Source organism: Erpetoichthys calabaricus, chromosome 2 (genome assembly GCF_900747795.2).
Source record: "Erpetoichthys calabaricus chromosome 2, fErpCal1.3, whole genome shotgun sequence".
Classification (NCBI taxonomy): Eukaryota; Metazoa; Chordata; class Cladistia; order Polypteriformes; family Polypteridae; genus Erpetoichthys; species Erpetoichthys calabaricus.
In genome coordinates, this window is record NC_041395.2 from 294501830 (window position 1) to 294522171 (window position 20342).

The 20342-nt window shown below is 38.4% G+C and overlaps 1 protein-coding gene across 2 annotated transcripts in view; it reads right to left on the reverse strand.

Moving 5' to 3' along the window:
• nhlrc2 (NHL repeat containing 2) overlaps positions 1-20342 on the reverse strand; it is a 94693-nt gene that overhangs the window by 68768 nt on the left and 5583 nt on the right. Inside the window, exons 2-3 of one of the 2 annotated variants that reach the window (XM_051922151.1) lie at positions 13883-13925; positions 11961-12113 (exon numbers count right to left, since the gene is read on the reverse strand). In XM_051922151.1, coding sequence (XP_051778111.1) covers positions 11961-12012 — 52 coding nt within the window. In that variant the 5' untranslated portion in view covers positions 12013-12113; positions 13883-13925. The remainder of the gene's footprint in view (positions 1-11960; positions 12114-13882; positions 13926-20342) is intronic. The other variant, XM_028791442.2, reaches the window with a different exon arrangement.

Below are 20342 nucleotides of genomic sequence, written 5' to 3' on the forward strand. Positions count from 1 at the left end.
TCCATTACAGTATATGGACAAAAAAGAGGTTCCAGTTATGACCATTACGCGTATAATTTTGAAATGAAACCTGCCTAACTTTTGTAAGTAAGCTGTAAGGAATGAGCCTGCCAAATTTCAGCCTTCCACCTACACGGGAAGTTGGACAATTAGTGATGAGTGAGTCAGTCAGTCAGTGAGTGAGTCAGTCAGTGAGGGCTTTGCCTTTTATTATTATAGATTACAGAAATGCTGCATGAATCCTCAAGACTGATCAATATTTCTTCCAGAATAGAAGCAAGGAATATAAAGAAATATTGCAGGATTCTATTTCTATTGCAGACCAAGCCTGTGTCTATTCATCTATTTGTGTCAATGTCCAGGTTTTTATAGGTTGTCTATTTGCCGCCCAGTAATAAAACTGAAAGTTAGGTAGAGCCATGCCACCTTCTGCCTTAGGTGTTTGGATGCATGGATGTTTTGAATTCTACATAAATGAGATCATGATTGAATCTAACTTCTTAACAAATGATTTGTTAATATACATGGGGATGGTTTGAAATAGAAAAAGAAGCTTAGGATGGGTATTCATCTTGACAGTGTTAACGCATCAAGCTAAACTGAGATGGAGGGTAGCCCATCTATGCAAGTCTTGTTTAAGTTTTCTATGTAGACTGTACAATTTTTTTTTTAATAAAGAGATTTATGTTTACTTAGAATGTTTACCCCTAGGTATTTAAACTGATCTGTGATGATAAAAGGGAAGGTGTCTAATCTAATATTGTGTGCTACAGAGTTCACTGGAAAGAGTACACTTTTATTCAAATTAATTTTGTGTCTAGAAATCTTTTGAAATTCTGCTAGTGCTGTCAGGACTGCAAGCATAGTATTTTGTAGATCTGATATATATAGTACCATATCATCTGCATACTGTATAGTGATATTTTCTGTTCAAGTCCTTCTCTGATAATCCCCTTTATCTTAGAAGATATGGCTCAATGGCAATTGCAAATAGCAGGGGAGACGGGGGCGGGGTGGGCATCCTTATCTATTACCATGTTCTAGTTTGAAGTAGTTTGAAATAATATTGTTAATACAAACTGAAGCTTCTGGTCTTGTATACAGTAGTTTGATCCATGCACACATGTCCGGACCAAACCCAAACTTGTTCAATGTAGTGAAAAGGGAGGTACATTCAACCATATCAAATGTTTTTTCTGCATCCAATGATAATATCATCTCCGGGGTGTTATAATATATTTACCCACATAGTCTATTAAACAGGATTCAAAGACTGGAAGATAAATCTCTGCCTTTAATTAAACCGGTTTGGTCTTGTGATATTACCGAAGGAATCACTTTCTCGATCCTTCAAGCTAGAACTTTGGAGAGTATCTTAACATCATTATTCAGAAGTGAGATTGGTCTTTATGATGCACATTATAAGAAGTCCTTATTTTTCTTAGGGAAGATGGTAAAAAGTTTGATTTAGAATTTTATTATTTCGAGCTTCTATAAATGTTGGTAATAAAAGGGCAGCTAACTTAATTGAAATATTTTTTATAAAATTAGGCAGGGTAACCATCAGGGCCTACTGCTTTATAGCATCTAGTAATTCTGAGAGTGTCAGAGGTTTATCCAGTTACTTCTGCACTGAGAGTAGCTAGCTGTGGTATCTGTAATGCATCCAAAAACGCACTAGATTGAGCCATGTCATCTTTAAACTGAGTAGAATATGAGAATTTATAGTAGTCTCTAAATGTGTGCATTCTATTTTTATGGTCAATGATTTTGTCTCCGTCTGTGTTGGTAATTACTGGTATTGCACTGCAAACATCCTGCTTGTGGATTTGTTGAGCCAAGATCTTATTATCCTTCTCTCCATATTCATAGTAACGATGTCGCAATTTAAAAATTAGTTGTTCCGTTTCTTTTGTTGTCAAGAGGTTGAATTCTAAATGCAAAGCCAGTCTTTTCCTATTAAGTGCCTCATTTGGAAACCTGGGTTGTTATTGATCTATTCTGGCAGTTTCACTGATTAACTCTGATGCCTTCTTGGTTTCCGACTTATTTTTGTGGGAGAGATGGGAAATAATCTGTCCTCTTAAAAATGCCTTCAGAGTTTCCCCAGTGTATTCCTGCAGAGATCTCCGAGGATGTATTGGTCTCTTAAAAAAAAAAAATCAATATGCTTGGATAAAAACTCTGTATAGTTCTCGTCTGCTAATAAAAGTGGGTTAAGACGCCAGCTGCGTGATGAGTATGTGGTGCATAATGATTTGAGCTAGAGTAACTGATGTACTGGTGAGAAGAATTAATATGCTCTTGAGTTTGGATTTAGAAATCTCCAGGGGTCTGATAAGTTGTGATCAATTACAAACTGTGTAATTGTTTTTGCAGTGTTAGATGTTATCGCCCCTGTGGCAGGAGACCTACACAGGTCTGGATTTAAAACACAATTAAAGCCTTCAGCCATTATAATTTTATGGGTGTTAACATTAGGAATGGATGAAAATATGTTTTGGATGAAGTCCCTATCATCCACATTGGGTATGTAGATATTTATCAAAATCACTTTACAGTTAAATAAATTACACATGATGATCACTGTATATCCCCCTTTAGAATAAGATAGAACAATTTCATTTTTAGTGTCACCTCTAGTTTTTTGTATAGCTGGAGTGTAATATTTGGCCAGTCCAATCTCTGTGCAACTGAAACTCATCCTTGCTTAATAAGTGGGTCTTATGTAAAAATGCTATCTTGGCGTTTAGACCTGTTAGGTGAGAGAATACTTTCTTTCTCTTTAATTCATGAGTGAGACTTTTAACATTCCAAGTCACAAAGTTAACTGGTCATAAAAACATTGCTTCTGAGCTTTTGTTGACATTTTGTAGTCTTAGCTTTGACCTTAATTTCCAATTTTTCAAGGAGTTATTGCCATGAAGCCTACTGTTATGTTGGCACTTACAATTGTAAAGGATTAAAAGCACAGATAAGAAATACCTTGCTCTCTTTCTTGACCTCCCCCCCCCATTTTGCCTCCCCAAGTGAGGCGAGAACACACTTCATGAAGTCCCAGTCCTCTGACATACCTTGAGGCAGAGCACGCCCAAAGCAAAACAAGCCCTCCAGCAGTAGTATAAGGATTAAAGCAGAGGTATCTATTGACAATACAGTCCATTTACAGTACTATAAATAGTGTTGGGTGGTATACCAGTTCATACCAAAAACCGGTTTTTATTTTTGTTATGATATGGATTTTTCTTATACCGCAACAACATTCAGAATGTGGCGCAGCGGGAAACTGTTTAAGGAGGGACCTTTTTCACTGCTGCACCGCTAAACATGCATACAACAGAGTACATGCGTTACTGAGGTATTGAACAGACAGAGAACATTCCGAAACTGAAGCTGTAGCAGACAATAAAGTTGAACATGATGACACAGAAGAACTTTTGCAGAAAAAAGGAGCCGTGTCTGTTGTCTGGAGATACTTTGGTTTTAAAAGGTCGGATGTGGACCATTATGTTCAAATGTGTGAATACTGTTTCTATACTACTGGATAATACTGCAAGTCAAGTTGTACTTATATTCTATTTTCGAGATATAGTTTTTTTTTTCTTCACTGTGGCCCTAATATGCTTCCGTACGGCTATACTACAAATAGCATTATAAGTGCAAGTTGCAGTTTTATTTTTTATGTATATAGCTTAGCTTGAAGCAAGGTCCATATTAAAGCAATTTGCCTTAATGGATGGTTCAGTTGGTAAAGATGTCATCACCAAGTTGCACTTGTTTTATTTTATTTTTATTGGGTGAATACTGTGTAATGCATCTGGGCTTGAAGTAATAGTATTATTACTGGAAGTTGCACTGTTATTTATTTTATTGTTATTATTTATTAGCTTAAATATTATGCAGTTTAATGATGGTAAAGTTGTTTAAAAAGTTACTTTAACATGTCAGTGGACAGAGATTAACATTAACAGAAAGTGTAGCTGGTTTACAAAACATATTTACTATTTATTCCTTTTCTAAGACATGTTCAGTGCAATACAACTTTTGACAAGCACCTCTGGATATTTTAAGTCTAAATGCCTCTTTGGATGGTTGAAAATATGTTGTCAAAATTTTAGTTTAAGTTGTTTGCAAACTTTGTTCAATAAAATGGTTCTATATTTTGACTGTATCTGTCATGCATTGTGATTCCTTCTCTTCATTAGTGCCACCCCCTTGAAAATTCACTTTATGGGGCCATGCAAACCTGTATTAATACTTGTGTGCACATTACATTATTTTTTTTGTACAATGTAACAATTCTCATGACAGTGGAATAGGTTATTCTTAGCCAGTCTACTGCAGTAATTGCAGTGGAAAAAGTGGTTAACATCCACTCATGCATGGGAAAAAAAAATACCATTTAATACCGCGAAACCAGTATAATTTTGAAAAAAACTGATATAGAATTTTGGTCACACCGCCCAGCACGAACTATAAACACAGTCCTGAAAGAGTAAACCCTGAGAATGATGTTAAGCAGTAGCTATGGATAAGCAGAGAACTTGTGATATTAAGACTTAACTACAATAAACCAAGAGTATGATGTTAAACAGTCCCCTTTGGGGGAAGAAAAAAAAAATAAAAAAGGTCACGCTTAGCAGCTGCCGAAGCTGAGAAATCAGGGAACATACGATTGCAGTTATTTCACATATAATCTCTTGCTTCTGTCTGAGAAGTAATATAACATCCATCCATCCATACAACCTGCCATATCCTAACTACAGGGTCACGGGGGGTCTGCTGGAGCAAATCCCAGCCAACATAGGGCTCAAGGCAGGAAACAAACCCCGGGCAGGGCGCCGGCCCACCGCAGGGCACACAAACACACACCAAGCACACACTAGGGACAATTTGGGATCACCAATGCACCTAACCTGCATGTCTTTGGACTGTGGGAGGAAACTGGAGCACCTGGAGGAAACCCACGCAGATACGGGGAGAACATAGTAATAAAACAGTTAATTAAATTAAATATTTGTTTTTTTTAATATAATATTAAACCTAGTAAGCAGTCTAAGGTCCCTCTACTGCAGCTAACAAGGAATTATGGAAAGTCCATGTCCTTTTCTATGAGGGATCCTTCTTCTTACAATACTTAAACTATTTCTGTCAACTATGATCAATATATAAAAGTAGGATGGTTACAAATTGCAGTGTCCAAATATAAAAAGCTTTTGGAGACACAGAAATCAAATGAATACAACATTTTTAGGTTACAAACTTAATCCCTGCATATTTCTGAACATTTCAATGCACAATTTATCCATCCATCCATCCTCTTCCGCTTATCCGAGGTCGGGTCGCGGGGGCAGCAGCTTGAGCAGAGATGCCCAGACTTCCCTCTCCCCGGCCACTTCTTCTAGACCCAACTCACACTGCACCCGACCTCCTTGGCCCCTCTCATAGGTGGTGAACCCATGGGAAGGGGGACCCACGTTGCCTCTTCGGGCTGTGCCCGGCCGAGCCCCATGGGTGCAGGCCCAGCCACCAGACGCTCGCCATCGAGCCCCACCTCCAGGCCTGGCTCCAGAGGGGGGCCCCATGCACAATTTATATCTATTCAAACTTTGATGGACTCATTAGACATTAAATTCGTTGAGGCAAAGAAAACTCCTAAGCTACAGAAACACTGAAACACTAACACTCCTAACTTTGCAGAGCACTGTAACTATTCTCAGCAAGAATGGGACCATCAGCAAGTTGCTGAATGAATAATAAAAAAAAACATTAAACTAAAACTGAAAAGTGGCTGGATATTTCAGGAAGGCATTGATCTAAAACATGCTTGAAAAGTCAACCATGAAGTACTTATGAAAATGTAACATTAGGGTTTTGGACTGACCTTCACAGTCCCCAGAAAGTTATAGAAAATGTGTGGTGACCTTAAACATGTACTGCATGTTGAAAGTCATAAATATTGTTTTGAACTATTTGTGCAAAAAAGAAACGGAAAAGAAATTCAAATCTATTAAAGAAAGACTTATCTAGCTACAAGAAGCTGCGATTTAAAAATTAAAGGGGTAATCTGTGCACATTCATAACAAAAATCAACTTTTGAAATCTACTATGCATAATAAAATATATACTTTACTCTAGTTTCAAAGGAAACCAGTTTTTAATGAAAATAAACTGGAATCACACATTTGCAATATAAACACTTAAAAATGTACACCTTTTTTCTTTTCCTGCTTGTCATGTTTTGGGTCTTTTAAAAGGAACATAAAATTCTGAAATTTTCAAGAACTTCATGTGCCTATTTGTTATGCCACTGCCTATAAAAGTAACCATTTAAAGACTTCTAAAAACCTCTTCCATTCAGTTATGTAAAAATGCATATCAACTGAAATTTAAAATAGGCAGCTGCACGTCATTCGGAATGTTCAAATAATGAATGCCAAAGATAAGCATTCAGAAGGTATCTGATAAAGCAAGTTGCCTGGCAAGTAATTTTGCAGACTATACTCACTCTTCTGGGATGAGTCCATTTAAGCTAATGATAGCACAAGTCAGCTGCAAGGGAATACTGTCTGGATAGGGGGCTATAAAAAGCAGCTGAACAACTGTATCACCCTAAGGTAAAGAGGTCATTTAAGTCACAGAACAGTTAAACATACTTGAAGTTCCTACACTTTAAAGCAGAACAAGATAAAAAGCCGGTAAACGTAAGAGTAAATGATAATAAGTTATTATTGGACATCTCTGAATTGAATTTCAAGTTTCAATCAATCCTGTAAAGAGTACATAAAAAAGTAACCCATGATTTCTTTTGAAATTCAAGACATGCATGTAACACAAATAAGCAACCTATAATGAAGTTAAAAGGTAATAGGTAATTTATCTTGGTTTCAAAACACATTTACAATCAGTTAATAAAACATGGTTGGAAAGCATAAAGTCTGTTATATTTAATGAGCAATATAATATTTACTTATCCACTTTCAAACCTACTTAATCCAGTCCTGGTTTTGGAAGTTTGATACTGCTAGGAACAGCATGAAGTGTAAGGCAGGAACGAACAACGGGGCCACTTGAATGCAGTGAACATTCACAAACAGAGACACACATACAGCTACTCATCCAATTTAGAGTTACCAATTATCTTAACACACATCTCTGGGATATGGGATGAAAACAGGAATATTTAGTAAATAGAAACATTTTCTTGGATCAGCAAGTTACAAAATAGATGGATGCATAAACACTATTTTAGATATACAGTAGACCCCCGCGAAGTCACGGATCAGGGTTCGCGGACTCAGATTGTTTGCAGATTTTTTCTTAGAACCTAACTATTAATTGTTAGTGGAAAGAGCAAATATCCTCCGCAATTTTTTATGGCTTTTTTCGTGGCAATACTGTGCTGTAGAGAGAACAGGAAGCAACCTCTCAGGGAAACGCGGTTTGGGATGGTGAAAGTAGCCAATCCGAGAGCGTTATTCATTTCTCCTTGCTGCTGATTAACTGCTGCCATGTGACGCGTCTCCTGGTGAGTGGGTTTACCACTGCTGAGAGAAACGCGGTTTGGGATAGTGAAAGTAGCCAATCCGAGAGCATTATTCATTTCTCCTTGCTGATGATTGACTGCTGCTTTGTGACGCGTCTCCAGCTGAGTGTCCTCGTGTTTTCCATTTTGTTATTGTTTTGTTATTTTTAAACGCACACGATGTCGTCGAACTGCTCTGCAAGTTCTGAAGCTTCTGGAACTGAGCCTAAGCACCAGAAGGAGTTTAAAACACTCCAGTAGAAGGTTGATTTGCTCCGGGAACTAAAAAGTTATGCTGCAGTAGCACGCCACTATGGCATTAATGAAAGCACCGTATGCTACATAAAGAAGAACGAAGCAGTTTCTGTGATAGTGCCAAAAAGGAAAAGACTGTAAGGAATAAAAATATCGTCAGGATGGAACCTGCCTTGGCACTGTGGATCACCGACTGCAGCAAGACGGTAACATCATCCGTGAGAAAGCACAGAAATTGTACCAGCAGTTTGCTACAGGAGCTTCCTATCACAATGTTCCTGAAACCTATAAAGAAAAGCCAGCACGAAACCACACCAGAAAAAGACCCATACGACTCCTCCTGAAGCGCCTGAAGAAGAGGCGCCACCTGAGGAGTTTTAAATCTACTGAAGTTTTAAAGCTACTTCATCATCAATATCATTCATCATTGGCGAGTACCCATACATTTTACTGTATTTTAATTAAATGAAATTATTATGTATTTACTCTACTTATACCAAAGAAAACGCACTTGCATGAATTATAGTATGTATAGCGGTAATATCGGTATTTTACATTCTAGCATCGTGGGAGACATAGCAGTACTGTACAGTAGACGGGTTTTCCTTTACATTCTGTTTTTAGGTAATGTATTAAGGTAATTTTTTAGGTAATGTATTAATGTATTAAGCCGAGTTTGCAAAGAAATTAAAGTGCTTTGGGGCATACTGTATTTAGGGTTGAAACTATAAAAATAGGCATTTAAAAGACATTTTTTAACCACATCCAAAAGTCGCGGTGTTTCACAATTCGTGGGTGCTCTAGGAATGTAACCCCCGCGAATTTTGGGGGTGTACTGTAACGAGAGGATGATGATTGTCGTAGATTTGTGCTAGTAGTTCATTAACTCCATGCCATATTATTTCTTTATTTTTAATTTTCAGTTTTATTTTTCAGCATGGAATTAATTTTTACTCCAAATATAAATTACTGGTAAGTTTTTACCAGTCCATATATTTAGTAACTGACAAGCATGCACTTAACACAAAAGCTACTGAAGATTTAAAGAGTGAACTGTTAAATGGCTGTAGAAGTGCTGCTGTCGATTTTTTTACATTATTTATTGAAGAAGTAAAAAACACTGACCAACAATAAACAAAAGACAAATCTTACAAAATTAAAAAAAAAGTTTTTTTTTTAAATCAATGGGCTAGAAGAAAAAATTATTTACTTGAGTTAGTATATGTGAAATTGGAAATTTGACCACATTATATTTAATTTACATTTAGCTGGAGTTGGTACATTTTTACAGACTCTGACTCCAGTAACTTAATAATTGTTTCTGACTCTGACTCCACAGTCCTGATGGTGAGCCAACAATGCTAATCACTAGGCCACCAAGATACCTACTTCTTTTGAAACTTTTCTTCATGTTAGAACAAATCAATATGGTTTTAATATGCAAGGACACTGTAATTTTAGATTGCTGATTCAAAACTTCTCAGAAGGTTTCTTTCTAATGGTGGAGTTATGTACTCATGTATACTAATCTTAGCTAAAACGAGAGTCCCACAAATTCCTAGAAACGTTTCCTTTCTACAATACAGCAATATTAAAAATAGCCTTGTAATCCTTTCCAAATTTACTGACAAACATTTTCTGAGAGAATCTACTTTGTACAACGTATTAAAAGACCAAATTCATTGTGAAAAAATGCACTAATACTAGAAAACAGAAAGTAAACAACAAATCGTTTGTCACAAAAGCAGACACTGTGATATACGGACTAGTAAAGTGGATTTTAAATGAGAAAAGTTTGTCAGTTTAGCTTTCAACTTTGGCTTGCTGTGACACTTTGAGCAAGTCATATACTTTGCATAAGCTCCAAATGTAAAAACATATTTTTAAGTACCTATAATGTATCCTGATCTGCCATGTTATTACTATAGTCATCTGCCAAATACATGGTATACACACTAGGGGCTCTGCAGCTGCTGAATTTACTGTCCAGCTGGAAGAGTATAGCTTTAATTTCCAAATCCCTTATTGCTCTTTTGGCGTACATTTAACATTTCCATGTGACAATTTCCTCAGCACAAAAAAGTCAATGATGCAAGTAATTTACAACACAACTTTTGTGAACTCCTAAATTATTTTATTGGCATTCTATCACTAGATTTTAGCACTTTAGCAATCATAACAAATCACTGCCAAAAATGGGGCCAACTGAAAGCAACTGACAAAATTTAGTGTTGCTATGAAGTGGAGAGTCCAACAAGCAAACTGAGTAGAAACAGAACCCCTGGTATATAATTTCAAAATTTCTTTCTAAACTATGCCTGCAAAATTTCAGATTTTTTGTGGTGAATGACAGTGATCACGCTGCTCAAATGAGAATAAAGCATATCCAATTTTATTCCCATCCACACGATTTCAAATGCTTATACCAGTGAACATGCTACTCAAGTGAGAATAAAGCATATACTGTACAACTTTATTCTCATCTAAAATATTTCAACTGTATATGCTACTGCAAACAGTATGTCTTTTCTCAGTGTGGAGGCACGCCATCTTCAGCAGACACATCATATGTTACGAATCCATTAAAAACTAGATAGAGAGACAGACAGACAGAGAGAGAGAGAGACAGACAGACACTTTATTAATCCCCAAGGGGAAATTCACATACTCCAGCAGCAGTATACTGATAAAGACAATATTAATTAAAAAGAGTGATAAAAACACAGTGCAAGTAAAAAGTGCAAGGTAGAGAGTGCGAGGCAGGTATAACAGACAATAACTTTGTATAATGTTACCGTTTAAACCCCCCCCCCCCCAGGTGAAATTGAAGAGTCGCATAGTGTGGGGGAGGAACGATCTCCTCAGTCTGTCAGTGGAGCAGGACAGTGACAGAAGTCTGTCGCTGAAGCTGCTCCTCTGTCTGGAGATGATACTGTTCAGTGGATTCTCCATTATTGACAGGAGCCTGCTCAGCGCCTGTCGACTCCGCCACAGATGTCAAACTGTCCAGCTCCGTGCCTACAATAGAGCCTGCCTTCCTCACCAGTTTGTCCAGGCGTGAGGCGTCCCTATTCTTTATGCTGCCTCCCCAGCACACCACCGTGTAGAAGAGGGCGCTCGCCACAACCGCCTGATAGAACATCTGCAGTATCTTATTGCAGATGTTGAAGGACGCCAGCCTTCTAAGGAAGTATAGTCGGCTCTGTCCTCTCTTGCACAGAGCATCAGTATTGGCAGTCCAGTCCAATTTATCATCCAGCTACAATCCCAGGTATTTATATGGTCTGTACCCTCTGCACACAGTCACCTCTGATAATCACGGGGTCCGTGAGGGGCCTGGGCCTCCTAAAATCCACCATCAGCTGTTTGGTTTTGCTGGTGTTCAGTTGTAGGTAGTTTGAGTCGCTCCATTTAACAAAATCCTTGATTAAGTTCCTATACTCCTCCTGATGCAGCCCACAATAGCTGGCCAATTGCCTATACACACACATTTATTGGATGTCACTGAAAATGCAATCATTGCAAACTGATATGATAAATTTCACATCCCTTTAGAAGATGAAAGAAAAAGATAGAACTAACCTGAAGTGAGGATATTTGCAAAGTGAAGCCTATCAAATGTTAATATCCAATATGCTCTGTCCCAAATGGTTAACGGCATACTCACGACTGACTACTAAAAGCACTGGACCCCGTAATCATTCACTGCCAGTATAACTTGTTAGTATCATGCGTATGCCATTTTTTTTTATGCGGCACAACAGACAAGTGACACTCCTCTAAACTTTTCACTCTACTCATCACTCTAAGAAATTTTGAATATAATAAAAAAACTGCACTTGAACCAGCACTGCACTTGGATATTCATCAATCTGAATGTTCATTTGAGTTTGGAGATGGCCAAGTTACCCAAATACTGTTAAGCCATTATCCTACAAATACCACCTACCAACAACTTTATTTACAGCATTCAGTGCAATCTGTACGTAACTTTCACAAACACTTTAAAAAAAAAAGCTTTATAGGATTATTATTTGTAAAATACTGTGATCATAAAAAAGAAAACAAAATCTTGATAAAAAGGTACATTGGAACCACTATAATTAAACACTAGCAGATGTGCAAGGCAAAAAAACTACAAAGTATACAGCATAATAAACAGAAACTGAAAACGCCATACCTTTATCTGAATGTTTTTGCTCCAATGCATGAAGGTCTGGGAGAATATGCATACAGTTAATGCAACAGTATGTGAAAAAGTCCAGCACAACCACTTTGCCAGAAAGCTGTTTTGATAGAAATAGAGGTTCCTTGGTGTTTAACCATTCCAGCCCTGTACAAATTGAATATTATATATAAAAAAAAAAATAGATTAATCTTTTGGAGCAAATGGTTTATGTTCATTGAATAAAAAAAAAAAGATTATTTTCTACAAACCAGTTTATATTTCCATTCTGGCACAGAAACCTTTCAAAAGACTATAAAAATGCAGATTATGCTTATGTGTTAATCAAAGCAGAAAAAAAGTCTGATATTATCAAATTTGCATCAAATCTAAAGGGCATAAATGTATACAGTTTGGGTGAATCACTAAAATGCTATTTACACCTTCACTTGTATTATATTTATCAGATGAAAAAGATTGTTATGCAGCCTTTTGTTGACCCTGCAAGAAAATATTTATACACAAATAACTAAAAAAATGCACAATGCCTCTTAAGCATTATCATTATGGATAGAAAAAGTAGTACAGCATACTACTGCTGGATCAATAGTAATCATGAAAATTGAATTACATGCATTGATGAACTACTGAAATATTCTACCTATTACTAAATACATTTCAGGTCTGTCAATTATTAACAATGAATACTGTCAGATCTCAATGCATATTTTAGTCTTACAAAGAAAATAGGAACACCTGGAAACTACTTACAATACTAATGTAAAATTTTAGAAACAGACACCAAAGAAGGCTGTCGGCACTAATACAGCAAAATGCCTAATGTATCTCAAAAGACAGATGAAATTACCTAAACATTTTTGAAAGCAAATGTTTAAAGACAGTAACAACATTCTTCAAAGATTGTGTGTTGGAACAAGAGGAGTACAAGTGGGCATTGCATAAGACTAATTTTTAGATAATATTTTAAATAATAAAGATTGAGAATATTATTATTACTATTTTAAAGATAGGTAAAGAATAAGACCATCTATTGTATGTGTCTAAAATGAACATAACAGAACATATTTAATCCCGCTTAAACCAATTTATAGTCATGGTTAGTTATTTGGAGCCTGTCTCAGGAATACTGGGTACAGGGCAGGAACAGCTCTTGACAGGGCCACTTTGGTACAGTAAGTTATCTTAACATGCCCTTCCTCGAGGGTGTGGGAGGAAAACCAGGAGGAAAATCCATGCAGACTTAGGGAAAATGTACAACCTCCACACTGACATAGTCTGGACACAGGACTCAAACATAGGACGCAGGATCCATAATGTCAGAAATTCAAAACTAATAAACTAAGATCTCCAGACATTTGTTAGTAAAGAGGACTGTGACATTTGCAAAAGCCACTGAAGAAAATGTATTCAATTCCCTAGACACCGATGATGCCAATAGAGTTTCTTTATTCAACTTTAAAAGACTGCATTTCTTTATTAAAAGGATAAACTCCAGTTTTGAAATCCCCAAAAAAATTGTTAAAAAAATTCTTCAAGAGCAGTTTACAATTGTGGACAAGAGAGCAGTAGTCCAAATATGAGACAATGTATTAGGTATTATTTAAGACTATCTTGAACAAGTGTATGCTCCTGCATATGTTTTCACATTTTCGGACATCACACATATTACAGAAATCCTTATGTACTTATAAGGCATTTAATATGAAAAGGGTATGTTAAATTTTTGCTTTACTGTACTGTTGTCAAAAGAAATCTCTTATCACTGCACTAGCAGATTCCCTTTCACCACCAGGTAATGGATATTAAACTGATATATATATTTTACATTAGGATTAAAAGATTGTCATTTATACTAATTATGTCTCCAGCTGTGCAAGTGCCAATAACAAAAGTTTACACTTGGTGCTAACCCTTACCTATATGAGCCAGAATACACCAGTGAAGAGTTGCAGCAACAAACTGAGAACAAGAGAATAAAAAGAGAGGTGTAATTAGAGAGACAGACACAGGAAAACACTCAGTCTGTAGCTGTTGTAAGGGCAGGTAGACTAGAGACTACCAGTGAATAAATATGTGGGAAAACTTCAATAGTGCCCATTGAACACCATTGTCTAAGTGTTAAGGAGTGGGAACCTAGCTGCTACTACCGTATCAATGTTGGAAAAAAAGGATGCATCTTGCCATGAAATCACTTTCTTCCCAAAATGCTGCAATTCATGTTACTGACATGTTTTCAGCCATCATTAAGCATGCAGTTCAGAAGACCTTTTTCCAAAAACAAGTTGGATGATTAAACAGAGACCAGGAAAATCAAATTAAAGTTTGATTATTAATCTTGTTAAGGTGCAAACTGATTACCTGGATGGATGCCAGTTACAATGGGGCCTGGCAGGTGCTAGATCTCACTACCTTCACAGTGCGATCAAAACATATTCTGAAATATTCTCTTGCACAGTACATAGATTTTTGGGGAACAGAATCTAATCTACACAATCACCCACAGTTGCCAAACTATTTGGTGACATCAGGAGCTTTGCACCTTTGATTTCCAAGTCTCTTACATAATACGGATGAACATTTTTCCTCCCACTTTTCAAGGACAATACTGTTTTCATTTATGTTTGAGATTATTTGCTTATGCAAGTTGTCTTAAAGTTCTGATGCATCATAGCAATGGGTCTGAGATCTTAAGTTTGACTTGGCCACTGCAAAACCTTTTTATTTTTCAAACATTCAGTTCAGATTTGTTAGTGTTCTTAGGAACATTGTTCTTGTGTATGATCCTATTTTACCAAACTCTTCAAAGCTGGACAGAGCTTTGTTTCTCTCTAGAATACCCAGGTACAGTGGGTATAGAAAAGAATCACCCCCTTTGAAATATTCCTATTTTTTTTGCTTTACAGACCAATATTTTTTTTTCCAGCTTTACTTACTCAGTGCAATCTAGAACATCCAAGTGAAAGATATCACAGCTAAAGTTCAGAATAATTAAAAAAAATAAAAAACAAGAAATACTGAGATTAATAAACGATCAAACCCAACCCCCCAACTCAATCAGGTGTAAGTAAGCACCATTTCCATTGCAGACCATGGTTACTGGCTTCCACCTGTGATCAACTGTAATCAGTGTGATTAGTGAAGCATAAAAACAGCTGTTCCTGGAGCATCCCCTTGCTTGGTAGTGCAACGGACAGCAAACAACTAACTATGGGTAGCAAGCCACTTTCAAAAGATCTCAGGGATAGAGTTGTGGACAGACATAAGGCAGGTTAACAGCAACAAGATTTTTTTGATACAAAAAAAATCTCAAAGGCTTTATCAATCTCAAGGAGCACAGTAAAGTCCATAATAAAGCAGTGGCAAGTGTTTGGTACTACTAAGACCCTCCCTGGATCCGGCCGTCCCTCCAGATTGGATGGAAGAGCAAGGAGGAAACTGGTAAGAGAGGCTACCAAGAGGCCAATGGCCACTTTGAAGGAGTTACAGGCAAACAGTGGTCATTGTGTGCATGTGACAACAATTTCACAAGTGCATCACAATTGTGGCTTGTTTAGGAGGGTCACAAGGAAAAAGCCACTTCTCAAGAAAGGCCACATTTAGGCTCGTTTGAGCTTTGCCAGAATGCACCTTGAAGATTCTGATACCAAGCAGAAAAAGGTCTTATGGTCAGATGAGACCAAAAATCAAACAGTACACCTAACAGAAATCCAATGCAGCTCACCATCCACAACACACCATACCTACAGTAAAGCTTGGAGGTGGCAGCATCCTGCTGTGGGGGTGTTTCTCTGCCGCATGGCCTGGTGCTCTCGTTAGGGTAGAAGGACAAATGGATGGGGCGCAAAATACTGTCAGATTCTTGAGGAAAACCTGCTATCCTCTGCCAGAAGGTTGAAGATGGGCAGAATGTTTACCTTTCAACACGACAACGACCTGAAGCACACAGCAACTTTGACCACACCGTGGCTGAAGGAAAAAAAAGTGAATATCCTTGTGTGGCCCAGTCAGAACCCAGACCTAAACCCCATTGAAAATCTGGGTGGGGGGTCTCAAAAGAGTTCAGAAACCTCACAATATGAAGAAGAAATAATGATTCGGCTCCTGACTGATAACTGTGCTGCCCACAACATGCTTCCACATTTAGATAATGTTCGCGTTGAATTCCTCCCACCCAATTGCACGGCAGCGCTTCAGCCATTGGATTTTGGCATCATTCGCACCCTGAAAATGTATCATCACAAGGAAAAGCTGAGAAAAATTTTCGTCAGGATAACTTGTAGGCAGGAGGAGATTAAAAGTAACGCAAAAGAAGATATTGAAATGATTGCAAACGCCTGGATACAAGTTAAAGAAAGCACTATAGTGACACATACAGAATCTCATTACAACGAAATATTTTTTAGGTCCCTGGGAGTTCGTTATAATGGAATTTTACCTGTATTCATATTTATGCATTGGGCATGCATTGAAATATTGCATTACTACTCATACTAAGTGCTTGTGTAAGTAAAATAAGCAAAAACATTATTATGATGATAATCATTTCTTTCATTTCAAATAAAAGTTTTTATCTAAAGCTTGATTTAAAAAATATATTTAACATGTAAAAAAAACTTAGCATTCTTATACTTAACATCTTTTTATTGGTCACTCAAATTGATGGCTGTTCCTGATCATTGATTTTGGAAATCTGGCAACCCTGGTGGAAGTACTCCCTGATCATCAGTCAAATCAAGTGCCCTTGAGTACTGGACCCCACAACTATTTAACTTATTGTTATCATTAACATTGTACTCAGTTTTTCACTTACGGCTTATGCATATTGACCTATATATTTTTCTGAATAAAAAAAATAACAGCGTTAAAGATGTTACATGTCATTTATCACCTGAGTTTAGATTAATCAAAGACTTGTTGAGGATTAGATGTGATTGTTAGTTATGTCAGTATATGTAAAACCAAATTTGAAAAAGGTTACAAATATCTTTTAACAGGACTAGATTTATAAACACTTTCCACTGGTTAAGGTCATGAACATTACATAAGAGGAAATGTATTATTAAACTAAGACCATCTACTAACACAGAAGAAAAAAACAAACATAATTCTAATATATGCCTTCCTCACCAGTTTGTCCAGGCGTGAGGCGTCTTTCCTCTTAATGCTGCCTCCCAGCACACCACTGCGTAGAAGAGGGCGCTCGCCACAACTGTTTGATAGAACATCTGCAGCATCTTATTGCAGATGTTGAAGGAAGCCAGCCTTCTAAGGAAGTATAACCGGCTTTGTGCTTTCTTGCACAGCGCATCAGTATTGGCAGTCCAGTCTAATTTATCATCCAGCTGCACTCCCAGATATTTATAGGTCTGCACCATCTGCACACAGTCACCTTTGATGATCACTGGGTCTATGAGGGGTCTGGGCCTCCTAAAATCCACCACCAGCTCCTTGGTTTTGCTGGTGTTCAGGTGTAGGTGGTTTGAGTCGGACCATTTAACAAAGTCATTGATTAGGTCCCTATACTCCTCCTCCAGCCCATTCCTGATACAGCCCACGATAGCAGTGTCATCAGCGAACTTTTGCACATGGCAGGACTCCGAGTTGTATTGGAAGTCCGATGTATATAGGCTGAACAGGACCGGAGAAAGTACAGTCCCTTGTGGCGCTCCTGTGTTGCTGACCACAATGTCAGACGTGCAGTTCCCAAGACGCACATACTGAGGTCTGTCTTTAAGATAGTCCACGATCCATGCCACTAGGTATGAATCTAATCCCATCTCTGTCAGCTTGTCCCTAAGGAGCAGAGGTTGGATTGTGTTGAAGGCGCTAGAGAAGTCTAGAAACATAATTCTTACAGCACCACTGCCTCTGTCCAAATGGGAGAGGGATCGGTGTAGCATATAGGATGATGGCATCTTCCGCTCCCACCTTCTCCTGATATGCAAACTGCAGAGGGTCAAGGGCGTGTTGAACCTGTGGCCTCAGGTGGTGAAGCAGCAGCCTCTCCATGGTCTTCATCACATGTGATGTCAGAGCAACAGGCCGAAAGTCATTCAGCTCACTAGGACGTGATACCTTTGGGACTGGGGTGATACAAGATGTTTTCCAAAGCCTCGGGACTCTCCCCTGTTCCAGGCTCAGGTTGAAGATGCGCTGTAGAGGACCCCCCAGCTCCGATGCACAGACCTTCAGCAGTCGTGGCGATACTCCATCTGGACCCGCTGCTTTGCTGGCACGAAGTCTCCTCAGCTCTCTGCTCACTTGCGCTGTTGTTATTATGGGTGGGGATGTTTTTCCTATGCTGGTATCAGCAGAAGGATGTGTGGAGGGTGCAGTACTCCGAGGTGAGAGTGAGAGTGGGTTAGGGTGGTCAAACCTGTTAAAAAAGTTGTTCATTTGGTTTGCTCTCTTCACGTCTCTCTCAATGGTGGTACCCCGCTTCGAGCTGCAGCCAGTGATGATCTTCATCCCATCCCACACTTCCTTCATGCTGTTATTCTGCAACTTCTGCTCCAGCTTTCTCCTGTACTGCTCCTTCGCCGCCCTGAGTTGGACTCGGAGTTCCTTCTGCACGCGCTTGAGCTCATGCTGATCACCGTCTTTAAAAGCCCTTTTCTTCTGATTCAAAAGGCCCTTGATGTCACTTGTAATCCATGGCTTGTTGTTAGCATAGCAGCGTACTGTTCTTACTGGAACTACAATGTCCATACAGAAGTTGATGTAGTCAGTAGTGCAGTCAACAACTTCCTCAATGTTCTCATTATGAGATCCCTGCAGGATATCCCAGTCTGTAGTTCCAAAAAGTTCTCTCAGAGTATTCTCAGCCTCCGGGGTCCACTTCCTGAATGATCGTGTGGTTGTAGGTAGGACTCTAACTTTTGGTTTATAGTGAGGCTGAAGCTGAACCAGGTTATGATCTCCTTTCCCAAGCGCAGGCAGCGGGGTGGCACTGTATGCGTCTTTAACGTTTGCATACAGTAAATCAATAGTCTTATTTCCCCGGGTGTTACAGTCCACATACTGGGAAAATGCAGGCAATGTTTTGTCCAGCGTCACATGGTTAAAGTCTCCAGCGATTAGCACAAGCGCCTCAGGGTGCTGCGTTTGTAACTTAGCAACAGCGGAATGGATGATGTCACTCGCTGACTCCACGTCTGCCCGAGGAGGAATATACACGATGACAACAATGACATGTCCAAACTCTCTGGGCAAATAGTAGGGACGTAAACTTACGGCCAACAGTTCGATATCCCTGCAGCAAGTGGAGATTTTGATGTTAACATGTCCAGAGTGACACCACCGTGTATTAACATAGAGAGCGAGTCCTCCTCCTTTGTGCTTACCACAGGCACTTGCATCTCTGTCCGCTCTAACTGTGCTAAACCCGGATAGCTCCACGTTGGCATCTGGGATGGTGTTATTTAGCCAGGTTTCGCAAAAACACAACAAACTGCATTCTCTGTAGGTCCTTACATTTTTCACCAGCGCAGCCAGTTCGTCGATCTTATTTGAGATTGAGTTCACATTCCCCAGAATCACAGAAGGCACCGAAGGCTTGAAACGCCACTTTCTCGCAAGCCGCTTCATTTTTAGCTTAGTGCCGGCTCTGCTGCCACGATACCGCCTTCTTACCTCGTCGGGTAAATATGGAACCACACATATACAATATACAAACAATCCATCTGCTTTTGGACAACTGACCCTCCACTCACTTTCTGAACCCTACAAAAACGCACCATAATATAAACAAACATCAATGATCTGGCCAAAGATAACAGCAAACTGGTAATAATGCATCCACTACACACCTAAATTTAAGTACTGAGAGGGCTATGCTGATCAAAACTGCAGTGATGAAAACAATACCACAGGACACCAGTAAGAGAAAGAAAATGGGGAGGACAGCCAAACACAAGCTATAGTCACAGTTCTTAAAGCGACAGGAAAAGCCCTACCAGCAATTCTAGTGAGATTATGTTTTGCTAAATTGAGTAATCAGCTTTGACTAAAGAACAATAATCTGTATTCTTTTGCATACATTTTATTAAATTATCAGTCCCAACACTAAAGGCTTTACCTCCTAACATAGTAGTTTACTTATCCTAGGAATTCTCATTCCATTATGGAATGTAGGCAGGAGTAATTTCTACAATGTAACAATGATCTAAGCCAATCTGAAATTAAACATTTTGAAAAAAGCCTTAAATTTAACCAGAAGCCCTTGTAAAGGTTTAAAATTGAATCAAATGATTGCAGTTCTAGCTTAATTTATAATTCTTCCTTACATGTTCTCATTAAACTGTGAACTAGTTGATTTTAACAGCCTGAAAATAAGCACTGCAATAGACAATTTTCCTTGACACAAATGAAAAAATT